This window comes from Protopterus annectens, chromosome 4.part0 (assembly GCF_019279795.1).
Source record: "Protopterus annectens isolate FY-2018-M chromosome 4.part0, PAN1.0, whole genome shotgun sequence".
NCBI classification, from domain to species: domain Eukaryota; kingdom Metazoa; phylum Chordata; order Ceratodontiformes; family Protopteridae; genus Protopterus; species Protopterus annectens.
In genome coordinates this window covers 1,616,054,897-1,616,081,050 of record NC_056733.1, presented here as the reverse complement: position 1 = coordinate 1,616,081,050, position 26,154 = coordinate 1,616,054,897, and the positions used below count along the sequence as shown (strand labels likewise).

General features: G+C 39.6%; 1 protein-coding gene across 1 annotated transcript in view; it reads left to right on the top strand.

Annotated features, from left to right (window-relative positions):
- RBM22 (RNA binding motif protein 22) overlaps nt 1-26,154 on the top strand; it is a 770,819-nt gene that overhangs the window by 317,591 nt on the left and 427,074 nt on the right. The window contains exon 6 of the mRNA XM_044069395.1: nt 14,929-15,101. Within this exon, the coding sequence (XP_043925330.1) occupies nt 14,929-15,101 (173 nt within the window). The remainder of the gene's footprint in view (nt 1-14,928; nt 15,102-26,154) is intronic.

Sequence of the window (26,154 nt, the reverse complement as noted above, 5' to 3'; positions counted from 1 at the left end):
AAACCGCACAGTAGCAGCCCAGGTTTTCAAGAACTCCACAAAACACCAAGTGCCATGATTCCACATCAGGAAGTACCAGCCATGGATGCTCTAGCACAACCTTGGCCAACAGGGTTGCTTTATGCTTTTCCTCCAATTCCACTCCTTCCCAAAGTTATTCAAAAGCTTCTCAGCTAGGGTCTTCAATGATTCTGATTGCCCCATACTGCAGATATGGTTTCCTTACCTGAAAAATCCATCAGTCGGGACATTGGCATCAGTCCTTCAATCTCTGAAATTGACATCCACTTCCAACCTTAGTTAGAAGTCACACACTAGACCGAAGTTGTTCACATTTTACCACTAACAAATTGTACCTCAGTAAGTGGAAGAGGTTTGCTATCTGGGCTCAACTCAAGGGCTTAGACCCTATCACTGCTCCTGTCCCAGAGGTTTTGAAATTCTTAACATCCCTATTTAATCAGGGATCTTCTGTCTCAACTATTAAAGTTCAACTAGCTGCTATCTCTAAATTCCATGAATCCACGGATCCTCCTTTGATGAGCAGCAGACTATGCAAAACATTCATTAAAGGTGCGAGCCTGTTAAGACCACCACATCCTGCACAACATCTCCCCTTTGAACCGGCTGCTACATGCGAGTTAAAATATCTGTCATGGAACATTCTTAGTGGCTAGAAGAGTCTCAGAGCTTCAAGCCCTGTCTATTAAACCACCGTATTTGATTTTCCACAAAGATAGAGTATCACTTAGGCCTAATCCATCCTTTGTCCCAAAGGTCTGCTCTAGTTTCTGTCTTCAACAATCTCTAGAACTACCAGGTCAGACCAGTTGTTTGTGTCCTGCTACAATCTCAAAATGGATCAGAGATTGCATAACTCAGGCCTATTCTTCTTGAATAAGCAACTTGCATCATCTATCAAAGCTCATTCTACCAGAGCTATGGCTACTTCTATAGCTTTTCATTCCAAGTTGGTCCAACCCGACACTTTCATTTCCCACTACAAATTGGATGTGGCATCTAAGGACGAGCTTCATTTGGTTCCACGGTACTCAGGAGTGTTTTCCAGTGAGCCACCCAGGATTCAGGTGCTCACCATAACTTCAGATGTTTGGGATCGAGCTCCACTGTTTTTATCTTGTTTCATCTGACGATGTTATATAAGCAGGGTATGCATGTGTGCATGTATGCGGACAAACTAGATCTGGGGGACTAGTGGTGGTGCATCCTGGGATATAGTAAGCTCAGCCAATAAGAGACAGATGGATCCCAAACATCTGAAGTTATGGTGAGTACATAACTAAAAGTTAACTCAGTCCCCCATCCTGTCAGGTTAATAGATGAAGCATATCTGATTATTTTTAAATTTGCACTCAATTTTCTTTGGCTATGTTTAAAGCTGCTAATTCCTACTGAGTTATTGTAATGCTGCTAGTTTCTAGCACCCTACATGCAGCTGTTTTCACAACAGATTTTTGTTCTGAATTTACATCAGTTATGCATCTCAGTAACATCTCTATATATAGATTTTATGTCATCAGTTTAGGTTCTCTATAGCCAGTACTATTTGCCTAATTTGTAAGTAAGTGGGGCTGGTGAGTCTTTGATACTGGATCAAACCTCAGCCAGCATTAATGTAGTAGAAAAGAAGTGTGTGTGGTATTCACATCACCAGTAGTGATCACAAGTTTTTCTTACAATAGACATCCTATGAAACAACAATGCATTTTGTGTAGGAAGTGACAGGGGTTAGTCTAAATGAACTATAACAGATGAATAATGGGTAAATTAGTATTTTGCTTTTTATTTATTTAAAACGATAGACAAGATTAAAGGCAGAAATGAACTTGCAAGTATTGATTCTTAGTTTTAATCTGCAAACATATAATATAAGCCGTCTGTTTAGTTAAATTTCTGATCCAGATTTCCCTATGGGTTGTGTTTAGCAAATTTGAAATGGGTTTTAAGAATATTGACTATGCTGTTAATCACTACCCAAAAAGAATGCAAGTAATATTATTCATACCTTAGTGAACTAGTACATAACTTACTTTATTATCCTTGTATTAATGAATATTGATATTGAGGAAATCTGTGGCTGCTGGTTTATAATAGTTCTTCAAATGTCCTATTGATAGTTAAAAGTGAAACTCTTTACGCAGTTAAAATCATGATGCTTTACATCTAGTGTGCTTTGCTCTGTTATGCTTATCCACTAAGCAGTTTTATAATCTAAATATGCCAGAAATAAAATTGGATAAATATTTGTATTTTAGTAAATGTGATACTTCTATATCTGGCATGCTTCATTGAGTCAACTATGTGTAATTTGATTATATGCTGTATTATTTAAATATTAAAAGTTTACAAGTTTAATTCCCACAATATGTTCAAAACTGTAGTCTTTTTATACTATAGTGGACTCAAAAGACAGAAGAGATTTTCTTAGTCATCGTTAGATACTTAATTTCAACTCTAGTAAATGAACTTATTTAGACTAACTTTAATTGATAGTATATTCTTTAATTTGAAATAGTTAAGGCATTGACAAAGTAGATAATATGGAAAATGTATGTATTTATGTTTATTTATGCATCTATTTATTTATTGCTAAACTATGACTATTTTATTTGGTTACAGTATTTATCATTAAATAGGTTTCATCAGTCATTATACCTAGACTTTCTTTCTACTTTGAATATTTTATAACTTAGCATTAATGTTTTTATTATATGAAATCTTCCTTTGTTCTATACACTTACAATTATTTAAAACTGTATTTGCTCCCATTAACAATTGTTTTGAATAAGCTGCTTCTATTTCATCAGTTTCAAATCTATTTCATTTATGTATTACATATTTCATCTATTCAATTCTAACAAAAGTGGATATATAAATTAATTTTAGATCTCCTATTAACTTATACTGGAGCTCAGAGATGTTATTGGCATTAATCACTTTTTTTTGTCATGAAGGTTAATCTATTTGAACTTGTATGTTCACACAGATTAGAAGTGCATGTCACTTCGTGTTGGTTAAAGTTTTCAATAAACTCTTTATTAATGTGGTTACTCTTATTTTTTATTCAGTATTCAAATCTTCATTTTATTGGCCTATCTCTAATAAAACTTTATACAATTTGTTAGGGAGAACTAAACTATTTCACACAATGTTTTTCTAGATAAAGTTACACACTTTATTATCCAGTCAATACCAAACATGAAAACTTCAATTAACTCACAATAAAGTCATACTTGATGGATTTAACCTTACTATCCTTATATGCTAATGGATTAAACAATCCAAGGAAAAGATCCATTTTCCTTAGATACTTGAAAGTAAATAAAATTCAGGTTGTATTTATTCAATAATCCCATCTAAAATCAGATGATAACTTTAATTGGAATCCATTGGAATATATGAATCTATCTTGCTCATCATACAAGAAAAAAACAAGAGGAGTTTTAATACTTTGGAGGAAAAACGTCATCATTCCCCAAATTATAAGTATGAAGACAAAGAAGGTCTTATTTCAGTTGTAATAATTAGATTTAATAATATAATATGGATACTTGTTAACACCTATTGGTTTCCTGGTATAGGGATAGGAACTGTTAGGAAACATTTAGAACTAATTAACAAAGTTTATAAGGGTATTTTGATTCTAGGGGGAGACTTCAACTGTACTTTAGACATTTCTGAAACCTCGAATAAAAAGCACTTCCATCTTACTTCTCTAGGAAAAGCTCTAAGAAATTGGTGTAAGAACCTAAATCTAATTGACACCTACAGTTGTAAAGACCCTAACTCACTATCATTTTCTCATAGTGATTATAGATTTGGCACCCAAACCAGAATTGATAAACTTTATGTATCTCAAGATTTAAGTATGAAAATAATTAACTTTTCTATAATCCCTTGCCCCTTTTCGGATCATAATTCACTTTTTTTAAAACTTGAAATTGATTTTAAAAGGTTGGTCTTAACAACAAGGATACCAGCATACATCACCAAACTACCACAATTCAAGCCATGGTTAGATCACGAAATTCAAAACTTTCTTGACATTAACTAATCAAATGATATATGTTTGACAATTCTCTGGGATACAGTAAAAGCTTACTTATTTGGTAAAATTCTAGCTTGGTTTAAAAATAAGACTAAAGAATGGGAATCGGAACTTCATAATATTCAAAATAAGCATATAATTATCAATAAAGATAATTCACAACATCCAAAAACAAAAAAGAAAGCAATTACAGTCTTAAATAACAAATACAATGAAATATTAACTCATAAAACAAATTTGGCATTAGAAAAACTAAAAATCAACTCTCACTCAGTGTTGCCCAAACATCTACATAATCTTTCAATGAGAGTTAAAAAAGCAAGCCTCAGATAACAATATTACAAAAATCATTCATGAAGGTAGAAATAACAAAATGGTATCAGACATTAGTGATATTCTTGAAGCCTTTAAATGTCATTACTCTGACCACCAACTCAATAATTCAGCACAATTTCAACATATAGATTTAGATAAAAGTTTACTTAAAATAAATAAAATTCCAGATAAACTAAAATCTGAGATCTTAAAACAAATTTGTCTTAAAGAAGTAGATAAAATTAAAGAAAGCAAAAATAATAAAGCCCCCGGGATAGATTGAATTATAATGGAACTATATAAGTTATTCCCTCCCTCAGCCATCTCAATTTTCCATAAAGCCTTAAATGTAATTCAAACTGATAATTTAATTCCTCCCTCTTGGAAATATTCCCTAATCACTCCTATATTAAAAGAAAACAAAGATCTAAAACAATGTAGTTCCTATAGACCAATTTCCTTGCTAAATAATGACTACAAGATATTTGTATCCATTCTTGTAAATAAAATTAAAAAATCCTTAACACGTATTATAAATTCTGATCAGTCTGGTTTTATTTACAATAGGCAGACTTATGATAATATTTTAAGAATACTGTCCCTTATCGACATCTTAAATAGTGGTAATCGAGAAGCTCTTCTAATAGCCCTCGATATTGAAAAAGCTTTTGATACGCTGAAATGGGCTTATCTCTTCAAAGCTTTAGAAATCTTTGATTTTCCATCTCATTTCATTACTTTGATAAAAAATCTATATAAAAATAATCTTGCATATGTAAAACTAGGCCCTTATACTTCAGAACCCATTAAAATACTCAAAGGTACAAAGCAAGGCTGCCCTTTGTCGCCCATTTTATTCGCTCTTGCAATAGAATTATTTGCTATTACATTACACCAAAACATAAAAATTAAAGGTATAGACATTTATGATCAATTTAATTCCAAAATCATGCTCTTTGCGGATGATATACTTTTAACTCTGAGTGTCTCACAAGAATCTCATAGAGAGTTAGATCTTCAGACTAAAAGATTCTCTGATAGCTCAGGTTTAAGTATAAGTGAATCTAAATCTAATTATATGCATTTAAATAAAAACAATATTCTTTCATAACTCCAGTCCATTTATCAGGAAAACAGGTCTCTTCTATAAATTACCTAGGATTTATTATTGATGACAGTATTAATAACACTCTATCTACAAACTATAAAAAAAATCTTAAATACCATAAAACTACTCGCTGACAAATGGAATAAATTATTCCTAAAGTTTGAGGATAGACTTCAATTAATAAAGATGGTATTATTACCAAAAATAAACTATATAGCTCAAGCCATTTCAATGCTGCCTAATAAAAAACCATTACAAGACATAAATAAAATTATTTAAAATTTTCTCTGGTTCCCTAAATGAAACAGGGTAGCCTATGTTCACCATATTAGACCCTGGGAAATGGGACAAATTAATTTTCCAGACTTAGAGACATATATTAAGGCTTCTATATTCAAAATAGTTTTCAACTGGATAGACCCAAAAATTTCATCAGCTTGGAAATCCCTTCATATTTCTATTTTTTTAAATGAGAATAAACTCACAAAAAATATTTTTTTCAAATGATCAAATAAATATATTTTGGAAAATATTATGTCTTAATTTACAATTTAACATTTCGAAACCCACCAACTCGGTCTTCATAAACTACATCTACAACTCATTTAGATCTTTCATAAACTCAAACTTAGACATTAAATTATGGTGGGAACTCTTAATTCCTTTCAAAATAACTAAAAACTTTCCCAACAAATTACATGAAAACATTATAAATAATTGGGAACTAAAAAAATTTACTTGTTGGAAAGATTGTATTAGGAACTCATCAGTCTTAAACATACAACAAATAATAAACACCTTTGATATTCCAAATTCAGATTGGCTTATACTTCAAAGCATTTTATTTCATGCTCAAGAGTTATACAGAATAATCAATTCCTCCTTTAGTTCTGAATCAAAATTAATTTCCATTATCCAAGAAATGTTTTATAATAATCATAATTGCTTTAATTTAACCTCATTGCTCTATAAAAAACTTAATAATTTACAAAGTTAATCCAAAACAAAACTTCTGGAACTTTATTACTAAAGGTCATCAGATTAACCTCTCCTCTGAAAACAAAATGAATTTATTGTATTCTATTAAATTAACTTCCAATCTACAAGCTTGGAAGATTTTTTCATGGAAATTCTCATACAGGGTGTTTTACACCTTCAATAGGATAGCTAAAATGAACTCTCCTAAACAATTGTTTTGTTGGAGATGTTCTCAAAATTGTAATGCTGATTGGATTCATATGTTTGAGTGTATCAAAATTAAAAAATTCTGGGAGGTGATTGGAAATTTCTTTCAAGCTATTTTTTTCAGATTCCTTCATACAAACTAAATCCATGATTTTTCTGAAAGTAACTGAAACAAATGTTATGAGCAAAAAGAATTTGTATCTACTATTGACTATACTAGCAATTGCTAGAAAATTTATTACAAGAAAATGGATAACTTCATCTGAACCCAACTTTCAAGAATTTATGACTCTACTAGAAGAAACAATACATATGGAAACAAAGGTAAAAGAAACAAGAATCTTCCCTAATAAATAGATCAACAATCCTTGGAAAAAAGTTTTTTTCTCATTGAGACTTTAAAGATCTCCACATTTTCTTAGTACTTGGAGAAATTACACTGATGTTTTTTTGTTATGTGTAACTACCTCTCTGTAACTCTGTTATTCTCATTTTTTTTTCTTATAGGCCGTATGTGCATATTGTATATAGTTTGTCTTTGTTTCATTTGTATTCTAGTAGAAATTATGTTTTGTCTTTTTGAAAATCAATAAAATATTTGGAAAAGAAAAAGAGTTTACAATAGGGCATTGAATAACTATAAGGAAATATTGAACAAAGGTTTGAGACTGATATACAGCAACAAAGTATTAATTTAGATGCATGCACACTTATGCAACCAGCTTATTGTACATTCTTTATTTTTTATATTTTTCCCCTGACAGATTAGTTTTTCAATTGAATTGTACAGGTTATAGGTCACATTAAAGGTGGGAAAAGTTTTGAAATGATTTATTGTGGTCTCATCTTTTATATCACAAAAAACTGGCATTTTAACAGGGGTGTGTACACTTTTTATATCCACTGTATTTGTGCAATATAGATTTAATAGCAAAAATTGTACCATGGCCTACTTCTTTTGTGTGCCAAAAATTCATGAGTTTACAGAGCCCACCAGGCCGTGCTATTGTATCAACATGTGATTACTTCACCCACAATTTGTCATAATTTTTACATAATTTATCTGTTGACTGAAGTTGTAAAGTTGTCAGAGTATATTAGAGATGTGTTTGATTTGACTAGTAGTATGTATTTTATAGTTGTAGATGTGGTGAATTTGTATAAGAGTATTAAACATGCACATGGTATGGAAGCATTATTATATTTCCTAGGAGATGCTCCAAAAACACCAAGAATTGGCTATGTTTTGTTTGAACGGTAACATGTTTGAATTTAATGGGAAATATATAGGCAACTTCAGGGAATGGCCATGGGGGCAGCTTTTGCCCCCATGTATGCAAATTTATTTATGGGTTTAGTTGAATGTCTGATATATGTATATATATATATATATATATATATATATATATATATATATATATATATATATATATATATACACACACACACACACACACACACACACACACACACTACTGATTTTTTTAATAAGTATGTTAAGTAGTTTAGATTTATAGACAATTTAATTTTTATTTGTGAAGGGGGACATGAAAATGTGGGGGAATTTATACAAAATCTACATAGGAATAGGTTCAGAATTTGTTTTGATGGCCTACAAGTGGGTAAAAAATACATTTTTTAGATATTACGATAGAGGGCTTAAACGAGGGTGTGATAAAGACTAAGATTTTTTAGAAAATTTGAGCAGTGTAATTATATTTTACATGAACAAAGCTGTCACCCTCCCCATACTTTGAAAACTATACCCTTTAGTGAATTTCTGAGAATAAAGAATGAAAATGAGTGTCAACACGAAATAAGGATGGCTTTTCAGATGTTTGGTAACAGGGGATATGAAGAAGATATATGGGGAAGGTATCAAAAAAGTATTTGAAGGTAAAAAGGGTTTTGTTCAAAGTGGTAGAGAAGAAATGATGGTAAGGAAGGGGAGTGTAACTGAAATGCAGGAATAGATATTTTTTGTGGCAAAATATACTTTATTTTCTGAGAGGCTTATTAGACTTATTAGGTATTATTGGGATGTTTGGGGAAATGTAGGAATTTGAATTTTAGTAGTAGTAATCAACTTTGAATTTAATTTAGGAGAGGTAGCAGTGTTAAGGATATGGAGTTTATGGATGGCGCAGTGGTAGTGTTGTCGCCTCACAGCAAGAAGTTCTCTGGTTTGATGGTTGGCTGGGGTACCTTCTGTGTGGAGTCTACATGTGCTCCCCGCATTTGTGTGGGTTTCCTCTGGGTAGTCAGCATAAGGTACGTTACCATGACATGCACCTAGAGCATTTCTCCCCAGGCCTCCACTGAAAATTGGCTTTGTTCCAAGTTGGACTTTCCTGGTAAACAAATGTTAAATAAATAAATAAATAAATAAATAAATAAATATGGTGGTACATAGGGGGTTTAGTTTACCTGAGGTGAAGAGAAGTGGGGCGTTAGAGTTAAAAGGTACATTCCCTTGTAGAAAATGTACATGATGTGAATTTTTAGTAAATAGTTTTTAAGAGATTAATGGAAAAAGGTTTCAAGTAAAATGTGCTTTTGATTGTACAACTGAATGGGTGATGTATGAGTTGAGGTGTCCATGTAAAAAAATTTATATAGGGTGTGACGCCCATGCACTGGCCCAGTAATCAAGGAGCCTCAATCCTCACCACTAACACCAGTGATGGGCGTGCACATTGGGAGGATAACAAGTACACACACAGTAAAGTACAGTTTCCCTTAAGAGCATGCACAGATCACAGTCAATCTGGGACTGGTTTCTCTCTTTCTGTCCAGATCCCTAGTAAGACTCCCCCACTGGCACAGCTATAGAGTGGAGTCCTTAGCCAGGGTTCTAAGCCAAGTCCTCCCAGCATTGCCTCTGTCCAACCAGTGCTTTGTGTCCCTGCCCAAGTAGCTCTCACACACACACACGCACACACATGCACACTTTGAGATATGATTTATATACAAACACACACACACACTCCTGGATAAGGCTGGCACAGGTTCATTAGGTATGCCCCTTCTGGCCAGGCTGTAAGGTAGTAATCCACTGCCACCAGAACCCCTACTTATAAGCTACTATAGGGCCCTTCCCAAAGGGTGACTAATTTCACTGTGTAATAATACTGTTGTCCAATTAGTACGTGTGACCAGAACTTTTAAGGCTATTGAAGGGGCTTTGTACAGTATCACTAAATAACATGCAAGAATTCTAGAGCTTAAATTACCTCTACAGAAAACAGCCACAGTTGAAAGGTTTAAAAATATTTAATAATCAATAAAAACACAAGACACATCTTCTCAATTCAGCACAGTGCTAGTCAAGAGTTCAGACACAGGAACTTTAAAACAGTACTGTAGGATAGTCTGACATAAGTATAGAAACAGCTAGTCTAATCCTACTATTTTCTGTCTATTTCTAAGAGAAATACTAAAGTCGACTAAGATCCTACTTACACACAGAACAAGCAAGTGCTGATGATGTCCGTTCTGAAGACAAATGCAAAATGTTATCTCTTTCTGTCTGAGATCTCTTAAATTAATAATACATCACTGCTGACTCATTTTAGATTACATCATTCTTGATACTTCTCTGGATCCCAGGCTACCAGAAACTCTAAATTTATATTTCTTAGTTTTCTTGCACCTGGTCAGGAAGCCACAGTAATAAAATACATTATGCATGTAAACTCTAGCAGTTAACTCTCGTCTCAAAACAATATAAGGAATTCCTTCATCCAGACATCTCTTTCTGAGCTTTGAGATCAGTCATAAAACGCTTTACTTTTATCAGCTTACTTCCACCAGGGTGCACCGTGGTTACATTTTTGAAGTTCAGAACATATAACACAGTTTTTCTTACATTTAGTTTTCTTACATTTGTAAAATAGCCTGTGGATTATATTAATATTTACAATGACATAGAATTAGCTACAAAATTCTATCTAGTTGGGCTGGCAGCCTTTCAATTTTTCACATGTCTCCCCCCCTGAGAACTCAAGCTAGTTTTTCAAGTGACCCTTGAGAAACGTTGCTTGAGAGGGTTAGGTCAGTCTGAGGATACCTTACCCCATTCCCTGTCTTGAGAGCCCATATGCGTTGGCATTGCTAATCCCACTGCGGTGCTGCACTGACATATATGCTTGCAACCCTAGGCTCCATCTTAGCAACTTGGCATTTTGCTGGCTGGCTCGGTGTAACTATGTTAGGGAATTGTGATCTGTAACTATAGTAAATTTCCATCCATAAAGATAAGGCTGAAGTTTCTGCAGTGCTCACACTATGGCTAGACATTTATTTTCTACAGCTGCATAGTATTCCTCCCTGGGTTGGAGCCTATGACTGAGATAAACCACTGGGTGTTCCTCTCCCTCTGCAGAAATCTGGCTAGTTACAGCCCCCACCCCATAGTTCGAAGCATCCACCTGCACAACAAATTCTTTGCTGTAATCTTGACAGGCTAACACAGGGGTCCTCCCAAAGTTTCTTTAAGCTTTTGGAATGCCTTCTCACATGCTGTGGTCCACACTACCTTATCTGGCCTGTTTTTTCTTGTCAGGTCTGTGATGGAAGCAGCTATGGTATTATAACTGAGGACAAACTTTCTGTAGTACCCTGATTGCCCCTAAGAATGCCCCTCACGTGCTTTTTGGCAACAGGTGCAGGCCATGCCTGAATGGCTTCCACTTTGGTAAGTTCTGGCCTGATCTTACCACTCCCCACTCTATGTCCCAGGTAGGAGACCTCTGCCATAACCACCTGACATTTGCCCGGCTTAATGGTCAGCCCTGCCCTCAGTAGTCTGCCCAACACCTCCCTGACATGCTGAAGGTGCTCTTGCCAAGAATGGTTGTAGATGGCAATATCATCTAAGTATGCAAGGGCAAACACTCCTGCTACTGCTAGGATATGATCTACCAGCCTTTGGAAAGTCACTAGCGCATTTTTCATCCCAAAGGGCATCTTTGTGAAGTCATACAAGCCAAAAGGAGTCACAAAAGCTGACCTCTCTTTAGTACTGGGAGTCAAGGGCACCTGCCAGTAACTACTGGTAAGATCAATGGTGGTAAGATACTTGGCCCCACCCAGCTGCTCTAGGGCTTCATCTGTCCTAGGCATGAGGTAAGCATCTGACTCTGTGTGACTATTTAATTTCCTGTAGTCCACACAGAACCTGATGCTGCCATCCTTCGTTGGCACCAGCACCACTGGGGAGGCACAGGAACTGTTGGAAACTTGAATTACCCCTAGTTCCAACATTTCCTGTATCTCTTCCCTTAGAATCTGTTTGACTCTCTCATCCACCCTATAAGGGGGCTGCCTAATAGGCCTTTGGGGTCCTGTATCCACCTGGTGCTGCACCAGGTAGGTGCACCCTGGTTTCCCAGTGAACATGTCCCCAGTCTCCTGTAACACTGCTCTGATTTCGCGAAACTCTGTAGGAGATGTGTGCAGGGATATTGCTACCCCTTCCACTGAGGTGTCAGTCTGAGTCTCACTGAGGAGATCAGTCACCAGATCTCCCTCAGACTCCTCCTGCAATCCACTGCAAATACTCAGCACAAGGGCCTCCCTATCATGGTAAGGTTTCATCATGTTAATATGGTACAATTTGTGCCCCTGCTTCCTGCCTAGCAGTTCTGCCATGTAGTTAACATCACTTACCTTTCTTAACACGTTGTAGGGTCCCTCCCTAACTGCTTGCAGCTTGTTATGTGTGACAGGCATGAGAACCATTACCTGCTGCCCTTTAGCATGCTCTCTACCTCGAGCATTCCTGTCATACCAAATCTTTTTCTGTTGTTGGGCTTCTGCCAGGTTCTCCTAGGCCAAGCCCTTGAGTTCCCTGAGCCTTATCCTCATGTTTAGGGCTTATGCCACAACAGACTCCTTGTGGGATTCACACACACCTTCCCACTCATCACAAATTAAATCTTGAGGCCCCCTCACCATATGCCCGTACAGTAACTCAAAGGGTGAAAAACCTGGAATCAAACAACAGATGGGGCACATATTTGTCCCAGTCCCTCTTAAACTGGTCTGCAAATGCCTGTATCATGGACTTGATTGTAGAGTTTAACCTACCAACAAGACCATTAGTCTGGGAATGGTAGGGGATGGTATTTAGGTGCTTCACCCCACATTGCTTCCACAGACAAGCCAGCAGGTCTGACATGAAATTGGCACCTCTGTCAGTCAGTATTTCTTTTGGGAAACCTACTCTGCTGAAAATCTCTAACAAAGCATTTTGCACCTTTACTGCATCAATGGAGGACAAAGCCACTACCTCAGGGTATCTTGCAGCATAATCTACTACCACTAGGATATACTTTTTCAGTTTGCAACTTGGGGTACTCAGAGGCCACACAATATCCCTAGCTACCCTCTGATATTTCTCCTCAATCACAGGCAAAGGCATCAAAGGAGCTCTCAATTTGTCTCCTGCCTTGCCTACCTTTTGGCACTGCTCACAGGTCCTGTAGTAGCCTGTTACATCTCTGGAATTTCCAGGCCAATATAAGTTTTGCATAATACGTCTCTTTGTACATTTTATGCCCATATGACCTGCAAATGGAATATCATGGGCTATAAAATGCTTTACTTTACTATCAGCTTTCTTCCAGCAGGGTGCACTGTGGTTACATTTTTGAAGTGCAGAACATATAACAGTTTTTCTTGCATTTAGTTGTCTTACATTTGTAAAACAGCCTGTGGATTATATTAATATTTACAATGACATAGAATTATCTACAAAATTCCATCTAGCTGGGCTGGCAGCCTTTCAGTTTTTCACATAGGGGAACGCTAAAGAAATTTCTCGACATGATTAAAAACATGTTTGAGACATTAAAAAAGGAAAGAAGGAAAGTTCTATAGCCCTTCATTTTCAAAGACATCATAATGGTAGTCCACTGGGTCTACAAGCTACTGTTTTGGAACAGGTGAATAGTGAATATTTAGCTACAGGTGATATAAAAGGTAAGTTGAGAAGGCAGGAGTCAATTTTTATTTTGAAATGCAGCACTCTATCCCCAGAGGACTTAATAGAGAATACAATTGGGGGTGTTTTTGTAGTAATCAATTAAAAATAATTAAAAAAATGTAATTATATAATTATGTAATTGAAATGTGTATTTTAAGAGCACGTGGGTAGATCGAAGTATACTCTTTAAAGCCTTAACAGCCGAGGCACTAGACATTTCACTTTCATGTTCTTTTTGTTTTAATAAAGTGCATGTTTTATATGGTTCACTGGCCTTCGTATTTTTGTGGTTTTGATCGATTGGTGTGAGTAGTGGTATACATCAACTTGAGAAGTTTGTCTGCCCTTCAAGTCTTAATATCTTAATTTTGAAGTCTTTTTCCACTTTCCTTTAGCACATCATTCTTTGTTGCATGGGAAAACCGTGTTTCATCTGTCATATGTAGCACAGATGACTTTGTCACTTGAAATCAGGTGGCATGCATTGCTGAGACTGTAGTCTTCATCATCGCATTTTTTCTTCCTTGATTTGTTGGATATAAATTCTGATTTAGTAGCATTTGTTAATTTGTGTAGTCTTAGATAAGTGAGCCTGTGTGTGGAGTGCTAAGTATGACATACACTTACTAAATCTACGTATGTATTAAATGTATTTTTTGCTGAAATTCATTAATGGCAAGATTGTTTAGAATGACTTTGCATAAATGACTTGACCCACATAAATTTATTTCAGGTGGTGCTGTGACCTTTTGTTATAATATTAAGTGGTAGGCTTGGAAGGAAAATCCCAGAAGAGTCATGTAATTCTGGAAGTAGTTGTTGTGAGATGAAGTTATCACATCTGCTATTATATTTTGCCTTTTACTTTGCATTCTGCAGTTGTATAAACCGTAGACATTTTCATTTCATTTTTGTATGGTGTTTTGATTACCTGGTCAGTTTTCTACCAAAATTGTATTTGCCTGAATACTCTGAGATTAGACTGGCCATTGCCTGGTTTAAAGTTGTGTTTTTGGTTCACTGAAGGGACTAGCCATGGAATGGGTTTTCCTCCTCCAGTAGATGTGTACTTTATCTAGGCAACAAAAAATGTTTTTGCTTTTTAACAATTAGTCTTTAATTTGTTACGCTTGTTCTAATATTACTGTTTCCCTAGTTTCCTTCTGTAACTGAGTAGACCACTTTAATTTAGGCACACGAATGCCCAAAAATGCCCATCTGACGCACACATTTTTTTTCCTTCCCCCCCCAACTATATGACAGATTCAGTCTTCAGATGGGACAAGACCAGCTGGTGCACTTGGGAAAGCCATTGCACCAAGCGACATGTTGTTGAAGTTGGCTAGAACTACCCCATACTACAAAAGGAACCGACCACATATATGTTCATTTTGGGTGAAAGGTGAATGTAAGCGAGGAGAGGAGTGTCCTTACAGGTATGTTATTTATTTGTAGGAAAATTTTCCACTGAATAGTTCAGTTTACATGACAGAACTGTGATCTTTTGATATCAGCATTGGATAGCAAGAAGTAATCTGACCATCAGTGGCTACTTAATAGTTTTATATGTATAGCATTTTATTAAGCTGTTTGTCTTTGATAGCCATTGTGTCTGTTTTTCTTCTGTTTCTTTTTCAGATGAGATTCTGTACCACAAATTGCTGTTTTTTGTTGCATGCCATATTATCTTCTAGGGCATTTTTTTTCATGTGCTCTTCAGGAGTGGATCAGGAACCTTCAACCCTAGCTCTCTATTAGCTGTTTTTGTCTTTTAATTAAAAATCTTCCCGTAGAGACTGAAAACGAAAGCCAAAAATATATCCTATATGGATTCTCTGATAGATGAGTAAGATATGAGGTCTCTGTCTTCATGTCCAGAAGGTCCAAAGTTCAACAAAATTTTACAAATGATGATGAAAACTGGCAACTAGTCCTCTCAGGACCCCTTCTATCCATACTGGCAACTAGTCCTCTCAGGACCCCTTCTGTCCAAAGAAGAGACTGCGGGAAGCCTGCAGGACATGTTTATCCTACTGGGTGCTCCATCTGTTGTTGACATTATTGAATTTATAGCACGTTTAGTATGGAACATGTCCAACCCCCTCTGCCTTTGTGTCCAAGGAGAGCAGATAAGATTTTCAGACCCTCACTAAAATATGAGACCCTAAACTGAATGTTACCATTTTTGCAGCAGCTACGAAGAGAAATCCAACTGCTCAGTTCCAGTCTTTCCATCTCCCCTGGCAAGGAGTTGGGGGTTTTGGATGGGCTGGGGAGGTGGACTTCTACAGCCACAGCGTTTTGTCTCACATTACTAAATTACCTTGTGGACATGCTCTATTTTCAGATAGATATTTGTCATGATATGCTGCATCCTGCCAAGGCCCTTCTGATGGATCAGGGAAGGAGAAGCTCTTCAGTCAGTTACCGACCTTGTATCTCTCACTTACAGTGCCACAGAGGGAGCTGTGAGGAGGACTGGATCTTACCTAGTTATGTGCTGGCAATCGCTGAGCATTGCAATGTTTGCTGAGGATATAGTGATAGTTTTTATGCATTGCACTCTTTGAGACCCTTGTTGTTTGGGCATAAAGGAGAAAAGTCGATCCCTTTCAGCTGTTACAATGAGGTTTCATTCACCTAACACTCCTCCTTGATGCAGTGGAGCTAGAAAAGTCATTTTTGACTTATAGGTTCATAGGTTCATACTAGGCTATCTGCCCTAGAGCATTTATAAGCCTAGCCAGAGTGTGTTTGGCTTTCGCCACCCATTTTAAATTAATTTTGCTATGCCCTTTTTCGAGGTTAGTATACTGTGCCTCTGTCTAACAGTGACACAGAAGTGATACCCGGGTTAAACCTACGATCTCCCATCCACTCATCAAGATTCTTCTTGAAGAGAGTCAATGAGGGACTCTGCCTAACCTGGACTGGGATTTTATTCCAGAGTGAAGGGAGCCTCTGGGTTATGAATCTGTCCCTCCAGCATGTCCTATTTATTTCAGTGCTGAGGTTCAAGTCTCTCGAGTGCGTAGCTCGATGGGATTTGGATTTTCTGAGGTGCCGCATGTCCATTAATTTCGGGTTGGACATGGCTTTATACGTCAGGCACAGATCGCCCCTGAACAGGCAGTATGCCACTGAGTAGAGCTGGAGTTTCTTTAACCGGGCAGCATATGGCATCTGATTGAGCCCTTTGATCCTCTTGGTGAGGTACTTTTGGGGTCTTTCCAGTTGCTGCAGGTGTCTGGTAAGGTACATCCCAAAAGGGGCATTGTACTCAATTATGAGCCTGATGAGGGATGAGTAAAGAGGCACGATGACCTCCCCTGATTGAATCCCTTCATGATTAGGTGGGCTATATAAAATGTTTTTCTGACCACTTTGGCCACGAGGTTGTCAAATGAGAGACTGCTATCAACTAGGGTCCCCAGGTCCCTAATTACTTCTTCTGTACTTAATGGATTACCACCTATGTGGTAATTTGTGGGCACTTTGTTTTTGCCAAAGGGGATGACTATACACTTTTTTGACGTTTAGCTTGAGGCCATGGCTCTGGCACCAGTTGTCTGTTTCTATGAGGCCCTTTTGGAGGATGCTTGTGTCGGCTGGAGAGTCGATTATGGCACCCAGTTTGCAGTCATCTGCGAACTTGGTCAGCCACAGTCCTTCCATGTTGGCCTATACCTCCGAGAAATATATACCGAACAAGAGAGGTCCCAGGACTGTGCCTTGTAGGACGCCACTTGTAACTGGTTTGGAGTCTGACATGGCTCCATCAATTCTAACCATGTGGGTTCTGTCCTTGAGCCAGTTTGCAACCCATCTAGTGACATAGGGGTTTATATTTGAGCTGGTGAGCTTATCTATAATGCCCGAGTGGGGTATTGTATCAAAGGCTTTTGCGAGGTCCAGGTAGGCTGTGTGGACCACCTTCCCCTCATCAATGGCCTTGGTGACTGTTTCAAAGAAATCAACCAGATTTAAGAGGCAGGATCTGCCCTTAACAAAGCCGAACTGGGTAGGATCCAGTGTCTGTAGGTCCCCAGTATCTTTATTTATGAGGTCCATGATGATCCTTTCCATAGCTTTGCAGACCAAGCTAGTCAGGCTTATGGGACGATAGTTTCCAGGATCCGTTGAGGCACCACCTTTGTTGAGAGGGACCACTGTTGCTGTACGCCACTCTTTGGGTGCATATCCTGTAGTAAGGCTGAGATTGAACAGTAGTTTTATGTTTGGGTTTAGCTCTTCTTGGAGTTCATGTAGGACGCAGCCCGGGACACCGGCTGGTCCCATTGATGCTGTGTTTTTTGCTTTGGAGAGGGCGGCTCTTACCTGAGCATCTGAGATTTCAGGGGGGCAGCACTTTGCTGGGATAGATATTTGCCCTTTTGGTGGGGAGTTTGCGCTGAACCTGTCAGCTAGGATGTTGGCAATGTCTGTGGGTTCGGTGTATTTTTTGTCATTTTGGACTAATTCTGCGCATATCTGGGAATTCCCACCTAGGTTCCTAACATAACTAAAGAAAGCCTTGTGATTATCCTTAGTGTCCTGTGCAATTTTTCTCTCTAAGCTGGCCTTAGACGATTTTATGAGTGCCCGTAGTTTTTTGCTAATACTGATCAGAGATGACTTCCCTTTTTGGGATTTTGCTCCATCATTTAGTAGCTTCCTTCTCCTATTGTATGGATGGGGTCCACCAGACAGGATGTCTGCCTTTGGAGGATTGGGTCTTGGTTTTATTTGGGATTGCATGATCCATGCATTCCAGAAGGTGTTCATAGAATGCATTTATAAAGGATTCTGTGGTCTGGGCTGTTTTTTCCACAGGCCCGGGGGCTTTGAAGGATTCCACCTCGGTTTTGAGGAGTGTGAAATTTGCTTTAGAGAAGTTTTTCACTCTGGTTTTCTGGGCAGGAGGTGGGATCGGGATGTGAATATCCAGTGAGATTAGTTTATGGTCTGATCTTACCAGTGAGGGATACACTTCTGGTCTGGAGCATAGAGTCCCCATGTTGGTGATGATCAGGTCCAGTATGTTTTCCCCTCTTGTGGGAGTGGTAACAAGTTGTTCCATAGCATTTGAGTTTATAAATTCTAGGAACCTTTGGGCTAGGGTGTTGGAGCTGGAGTAATGCTCCCAGTCTATGTTTGGGTAGTTGAAGTCGCCCAATATAATGGTGTTTGGAGAGACCTTCATATTTTCCAGTGTTCTCAGGAAGGCCGAGTGGGGTTCCTGGGTTTGGGAGGGTGGTCTGTAGCAGGCTATAAACTGGAAGGCAGTTTTACCCGCTGTTAGTTGCACATGGATAGTCTCTGATGCTTCGTGCTGTGCCACCAACCTGGAGGTGTGGGTATCTTTGACGAATATTGATACTCCCCTCCTTTTGTGGTTCAGTCCAAGTTTTGGGGCGAAAAGCATGGTATGAGGTATAACCTGGTAGTGCTGGGGTGCTCTCGGGAGCCTTGAACCAGGTTTCTGTTACTGCACAGATATCGATGTTCTCCATGCTAAGGAGAGTTTCGAAAAGTGCATCTTGAGGTTTAGACTTCTGACGTTGAGTAGCATTACTCTTAGTTTCTTATCCCTTGTGATACCTATGGAGGTGGGTTTGTCTTTTGAGCCTTGCCTAAAAAAGGCACTATGGGGGTAGCAAGAGCCTTTGCCAATATCCGAAAGCCCAGGGGTGACAGGTACAAGCCGTCCCTAGCGAAGCATCGTGGCTTGTTGAGCATGTCATCCCAGGCTGACAGGCATTGGATCCTCTTTGAATGACACCAATACTTAAGCCAATTGTTGAAATTGATCATCTTGTATTCATATTGTGGCATCATTCTTGGTGAGGGTAAGATGCTACTCAAGGGCAGGGTCATACCGGCCTGGGCCACATGCTCAGAGAGCTCCTCTATGTCTCTTTTCATGTAGTCCAGGGAGGTACGTCTCAGGTCATTCACACCAGCATGGACAATGACTGAGTCATATTTGTACTTGCCTTGGAGTGACCTGAGTGCTTGTGTTATGTGGCGGATCCTAGCGCCCGTCAGGCAGCTCACCGTGACCTTCTCCTTGTTCAACCTGGTGAGCGGGACGTCAATGTGCCTGACGATAAGAGTCACCTATTACAAGTGTATCAGGTGTGTTGTTTAGCCTTAAGGGCTGTGACTGTTCGGCACACTGGCTTTGTGAGCTATGTGTTGCATGTGTTTTGTTTTGGGGTAGCAGTTGCTTTGGTGTCTGCTTTGGAGGTCTCTGCTGCTTAGGCAGATTTTTATTTAGAGTCTCCGAGTATGTTTTTGTGTGTTTATGTGTTTGGTTTGCTGTCGTGGTAGGTTTATGTGAGACTGGAATTGTAGTGAGTGTGGTTTCCTTCTCCTCCTGACTGGTTACTCCAGTACTGAGTTGAGAGAGCTTAGCCTCCAGTTTGGCTATATGGATGCATCTCTCACATGTGTTGGAATTTGTTGGGAGGAGGAGAGGGTTGTCTGTGTACATGAGGCAGTTGTAACATTGCCTCAAGATTCCCAGATTCACCAGCTGGACCGGAGAGGAGAGTGACAACTGACCTTTGGACATGCTAGAATAGTATTGGGAATTCCTTTATAATTGAAAAAAAGGGCCAATGGGGAACAAGGTACTCAAGGGGAGTTTGTGAGGGCGTAGTGCTTTTAATTTTTTAGTGCTGACTTATATAATTGCTTTAGTGAGCAAGTGCCAGGTAACTTAAATGCAATGTGTTACAGGTAACTTAAATGCAAAAATGACAAACAGTAACTTTCTTTTAAGTGAAACAAGGAAATAAGTACAGTAAGCAATGCAGATATCACTAGGGATCCACAGAAGTGCTGAAAAGCCGCATTTTAGGTGGTATTAGCGTTTCAGGGGAATAACAAGCAAACAAACAACAAGCATACAAACAAAGCTAGATTCAGCAGGCCTGGATCTAGTCTATGCTACAGCAAACAAGGTGTACCAATTTCAGTAAGAAACAGTTGAAATATGCAGGCACTATAAGCCTTTAACCAGAAATTCCCAGCTCAGAGGGGCAGAGTCCAGCCTCTCCTCCCACAAGAGTGCAGACCATGAACCTTCTTAATGTAAAATAACTGGCCTGAAGCCCAAGTGCTTAAACCAGAACTAATACACTTTTAGAATAAAAGACACTGAGCCCTCAATCAGCAGTTCCCTACTTAGAAGGATGTAAGCTACCTGTCCTGCCACCACAGTGCAGGCCACAAACCTTCCTAATGTAAAACAATTGGTCTGAAGCCCAAGTGCTTAACAAAAGCCTTAGAATGATAGCTACACTTTAATCAAGTTACTACCAAGCAGTAGTAAATACAATTGAATACTTTAAAGAATGCCTGGATTAGTGCTCAAGTTATACAAACAAAGCTAGATTCAGCAGGCCTGGATCTAGTCTACGCTACAGCAAACAAGGTGTACCAATTTCAGTAAGAAGCAGTTCAAATATGCAGGCACTATAAGCCTTTAACCAGAAATTCCAAGCTCAGAAGGACAGAGTCCAGCCTCTCCTATCACATGGAGCCTTTCCAAACAAGGGTTTTGATCTAGTTCGTCCTAGTCAGTCATGTCGCAGCAACATCACCTGCTCAATGACATGCATTTTTAACAGTTTTAAGGAGTTCAGAGTTGGAGTTTACACCATTCCTGATTCCCACTTCAGCTGCCCCTCCCTTTTCAGAGGCAGTTTGAATAATATTCTGTGTATACCTCTCCAACTGGTGCAAGATTTCGAAGAAGAGGTGATGAGGGAAATTTTCAGTCATTGATACTTCATTCCATTCACATTTAGGCCAAAATGCCCATCTTTAACCTTGTCAGACTTGTCAATTCTGTAAGAGGTTGCAGACAAGGAAGGAGATATATTAGCTCCTCGAAAAAAGAGCCACCCAAGATGTCACAGTAGAGCAGTAAAGGCAAGGACGTTACTTGTTATCTCAGACTCATCCTGGCTCTCTGTGGCCTAAATGCCTGTATTCCATACCTCTCCTTTTTGTGGTCACACAACAGTCAACCTTTTCATCTCTTGTCAAAAGTGGACTGGATGTGGTGTTTTGAGCATTCTGCATAAAGATCCCCAATATTCGAGGAAGGTCTTCTGCCTCAGAATAGGAGGCACTCACTATCTGCTACAGAATAGGAGGCATTCACTGTTGGCTAAAGTATTCTCCATCCCCTTGGTGCTTACTAAATTCATATTAGTAGTAGTGGCTTATCATTGCCTTTAGGGTATTAATCTTTCTACACTTGGATGACTGGCTTCTGATGTTGTACTACAGGGACCATCTCAGCTTGCACAGAGATCATCTGCTTCTTCATGTGTTCCCCTCATTTTTGATCATGGTCAGTCTAACAGTCACAGGGCTACCAACCACAAGGAGTCCTCTATAGGCTCTGCATTCAGTACCAGAACTTGATGTTTTCTGCCTTTGGGCAGGATACAGCTCATACTGAAGACATTTTTTTCCTGATATCCCAAAATCTGGTGTTAATGTACCTTTGCCTGCAAGCAATGTGGTTGACTGCAGGCATAGTGGTCTGATACCTTTCATCAGACTGCACTTGACTGTCTTGTAGTGGGCACTCTTGTCCCAGTAGTCTCTGCATAGGGACTCTTGGGAGCAGGATTGACCCCCAGGGGTTGCATGCATTGTATGATTCTCCCAATTTCCTTTGATATTCCTACAGTAACCTTTTGAAATGTCAGGACCCACAAGAGCAAGTCCAGAAATTTGGAGACTAGCTGAAAAGACAACTTGGATATAACGAGCCCAAGATGGCCATTTCTTGGAATATTCCCTTTTCTCTGAGGTATGCCAATGTTGGAGTTGATATATGTAAGTTTAGGGTGGTGCATGGAGAGACTTTCCCCCCGCAAAAAATGAAGTTTAATGGAGAAGAGTGATGTTAAAGATTTGTTGTTCTCCTGGATTTTCAGGGTTTCTTTTTCAGCTTGTCTGCACTCAGCATTTCCAGTGCCGACATTTCAATAGGGAACTTATTGGTACAGAAGGCCAAGATGCCCTTCTATTCTCTTGTTGCAGTATTTATAACTGTAGGGAGGTCGCTGGCTACAGCATCAGACATCCGGCCAGTATACCAAAGTCTTAGGAGCAGGGGTACATGCAATGTTGCCTGTCAGAGCCGTAAACTGACATAGGTTATAAAAGTGACGTCTGCATGTACCCACTTCAGAACTTTTCTGGCGCAGTGATCTACGGACCTCTGATTGCCAGCTCTGGGAGTCAGTTTGATAGTTTATTTTGGCCGTCTGATACAGATAAGTATATTTTTGAGTTTTATTTTACCTTTTTCTAGCTTTTCAAATGTACATGTCAGCGAGGAAGGGGAAGTGTGCTTGTGGAAGACGAATTCCACATTAGGACACGCATGATCAGTACTTATTTTGTTTAGGTGAAGGCCACAACCATACGTCTTGCGACATCTGCAATTCTTTCATGCCGAAAATGCTACGCAGCTGCCTGGCTGCCTTAAAACTTTACTTAGAAAATCAGAGACTCAGGCATTTGACATTAAGCATGGAGGGGTGGGGTAGATACCTCCGAGAAGCTGCCTTGGTAGAAGGCCAGAAAAGTTAGGCCTGATGCCCATGCTGCACCCCAGGAGTCCGGTGAGACTCAGATGTTAGCCCAGGGTCCCATCGGACGTCAAGTTTCACACCTAGAACCGAGAACCATGGTGGAAGCAGGTTCAGCGGAAACTCAGAGTATGTCCGCTGAGATTGATCAGACATCAGCTCCTGACGGTGAGGGGGAACCATGGCTCGTGGTGTCGGAGGTGCCTACTCCCACCTTTCCATCCACCCAGGTGTCAGCTTCCAAACATAAGCATCGTTGTACTCCTCTTAAGAGGACGCAAAAATTAAAACACAGAAAAACAGAAAAAGTTCTGGGATGGGAAGCCTTTTCCCAAAATCTTTTCAGAGCTTTCCAGGCCCTCCAGTCTAAGGTGCTCCAACCAGCCCCTACACCTGTGCACGCCTTAGAGGATTTAAAGGAAGAGATCTCCTCTTCTGATGAATCACTTACTTATGTTCCCATATTGATCTCCTAAGGACTTCATTATTCCTGAGGAGGAGGAGGACAGTATTAGTCCTGAATCCCCAAGGGAAATTTTCTCCTTTGGGGACACCATTTCTCATATGAGAGAACATTTCAAATGGCAGGCCTCAGATGTTTCAGAAACTAAAAAGAGGTATTTTGAACTACTGCAGATGCACCAGCCCTCCCCATCTGCAGTCCCTCCCATACTCCCAGCCATTCATGATCCCTTTCTGGATTTTCAGAGCTTTCCAGGCCCTCCAGTCTCAGATGCCCCAACCAGCCCCTACACCTGTGCACGCCTTAGAGGATTTAAAGGAAGAGCTCTTCTCTTCTGACGAGTCATTTACTTATTGCTCCCATATTGAATCTCCCAAGGACTTCATTATTCCTGAGGAGGAGGACAGTATTAGTCCTGAATCTCCAAGGGAAAATTTCCCCTTTGGGGACATCATTTCTCATATGAGAGAACATTTCAAATGGCAGGCCTCAGATGTTTCAGAAACTAAAAAGAGGTATTTTGAACTACTGCAGATGGAGCAGTCCTCAGCATCTGCAGTCCCTCCCATACTCCCAGCCTTTCATGATGCCTTTCTGGCTGCATTCAGGCCCCTGATTTTCAGCCCCCTGCTTCCAAATGTCCAGGTAGGTTTTATAAAGTTCCTCAGGATACACAGTTCTTGTTCAAAAACCCCCGTGCAGACCCAGCCGTCATAGCTGTGTCAGCAGACAAATCATCCAGACAGCTGCCTTCCACCTCTCTGTTTCCCACAGACAAGGACAGCAAATTTATGGATAGGCTAAGAAAGAAAGTTTTATACTTCTTCCACACTAGCCATCCAAGTCGTAAATTGTCAAATGCACATGGCTAGGTTTGTTTTAGACACCTAATTAAAAGCCTTTGCACTTATACCAGATCTGACAGATTCTCCTGCTAAGTCATAACTCTCCACCCTGCTCCCTACCGCCTCTCAGGTGACCAGGCACTCCATCAAGTGCAGTTATGATGTGGTAGAAGCATCTTCCAAATCTGCAGCCTCAGGTTCTATCCTGAGAAGATACTCCTGGGTGAGACTTCAGCCCATTCCATGGATGTACAAACCAAATTGCTGTGCGCACCACTTGACAATAAGGCCCTTTTTGGTGCAGCTTCTGCAGACCGCCTAAAATCCTTTCAAGGAAAGGGCAAGAAGCTACAAAATCTAAAACATTTGTTAGTCTCACCTATTCCTAGGTATCAGAGGAACTACTCTCAAAGGACCATGTTTATTAGGAGGCAGCCATCTCAGTCCACTGCCACACAGGCTGAAGGACGGAGACAATCTAGGAAATGCTCTACTCTTAGACCACCCTCTTCTTCTGCCCTTACTCCCTTTCAGAGGTATTTTGACCCTGACAGAGCCCCTCAACTGTGACTGAAACCCTTTACACACCACCACTCCCCTGTCCCTCCCACCTCACCCTTTTCCTACCCCCCTAGCGGAAGATCACCTCAGAGGCTTGGGTCCTCCATCATTCAAAAAGGTTATTTTATGACTTGGTGGACAATTCCTCCTTTCCAGTGGATACGCCAACCCTCTCTAAGTCAACTTCATCTCTTTCCTCCAATTCTGGATCAGCTGCTAGCTCAGGACACTATAGAAAGAATGACTCTAGATCAGACAAACAAGGGATTTTACTCCAGGATGTTTTTGGTCCCAAGAAAAGATGGTTCTTAGAGAACAATTCTGGATATGTCGGTCCTCAATCTTTTTCTCAAGGTGTCTACCTTCAAAATGTGCACCTTGCATCATCTCCTATCCCTCATTCCTCACGAGCTGTCATGGTATCCCTGGATCTCAAGTATGCCCATCTTCTTATCCCCATTCACCCCAGCTACAGGGAATTCTTACATTTCTCATTGGGTCCCTTGCATTTTCAATTTTTCTGCATTGCCATTTGGTCTTTCCACAGCTCCCAGATTTTTCACAAAGTGCCTAGCTCCAGTTATCACCCACTGCAGAATGCAGGGCATTCAAATACACTCATACCTGGACGACCTGTTAATCCTTCACCAGGACTGCCACACACGTCACCATCACCTACACATGGTGTCCAAAACCTTGGCAGACCTAGGGTTCACTGTGAACCAGCAAATGTCTCACCTGACACCTACCCAAGACCTGATCTTCATAGGGTGCAGGATAAGAACCAACAAGATGGCAGCCTTCATCCCCTGGCAGAAGGTAGAGGCCCTCACACATTACCTTCAAACACTTCTCTTTCTTCAAACCATATCAGCCAGGAATTCCCAGTCTTAGACCACATGGCATCCTTGATTCCCATGCTACCCTTGGCAAGGCTGCATATGAGGAGGTTCCAGTGGGTTCTGAAGAGTTGGTGGAACCAAAATTCCCACCTTCT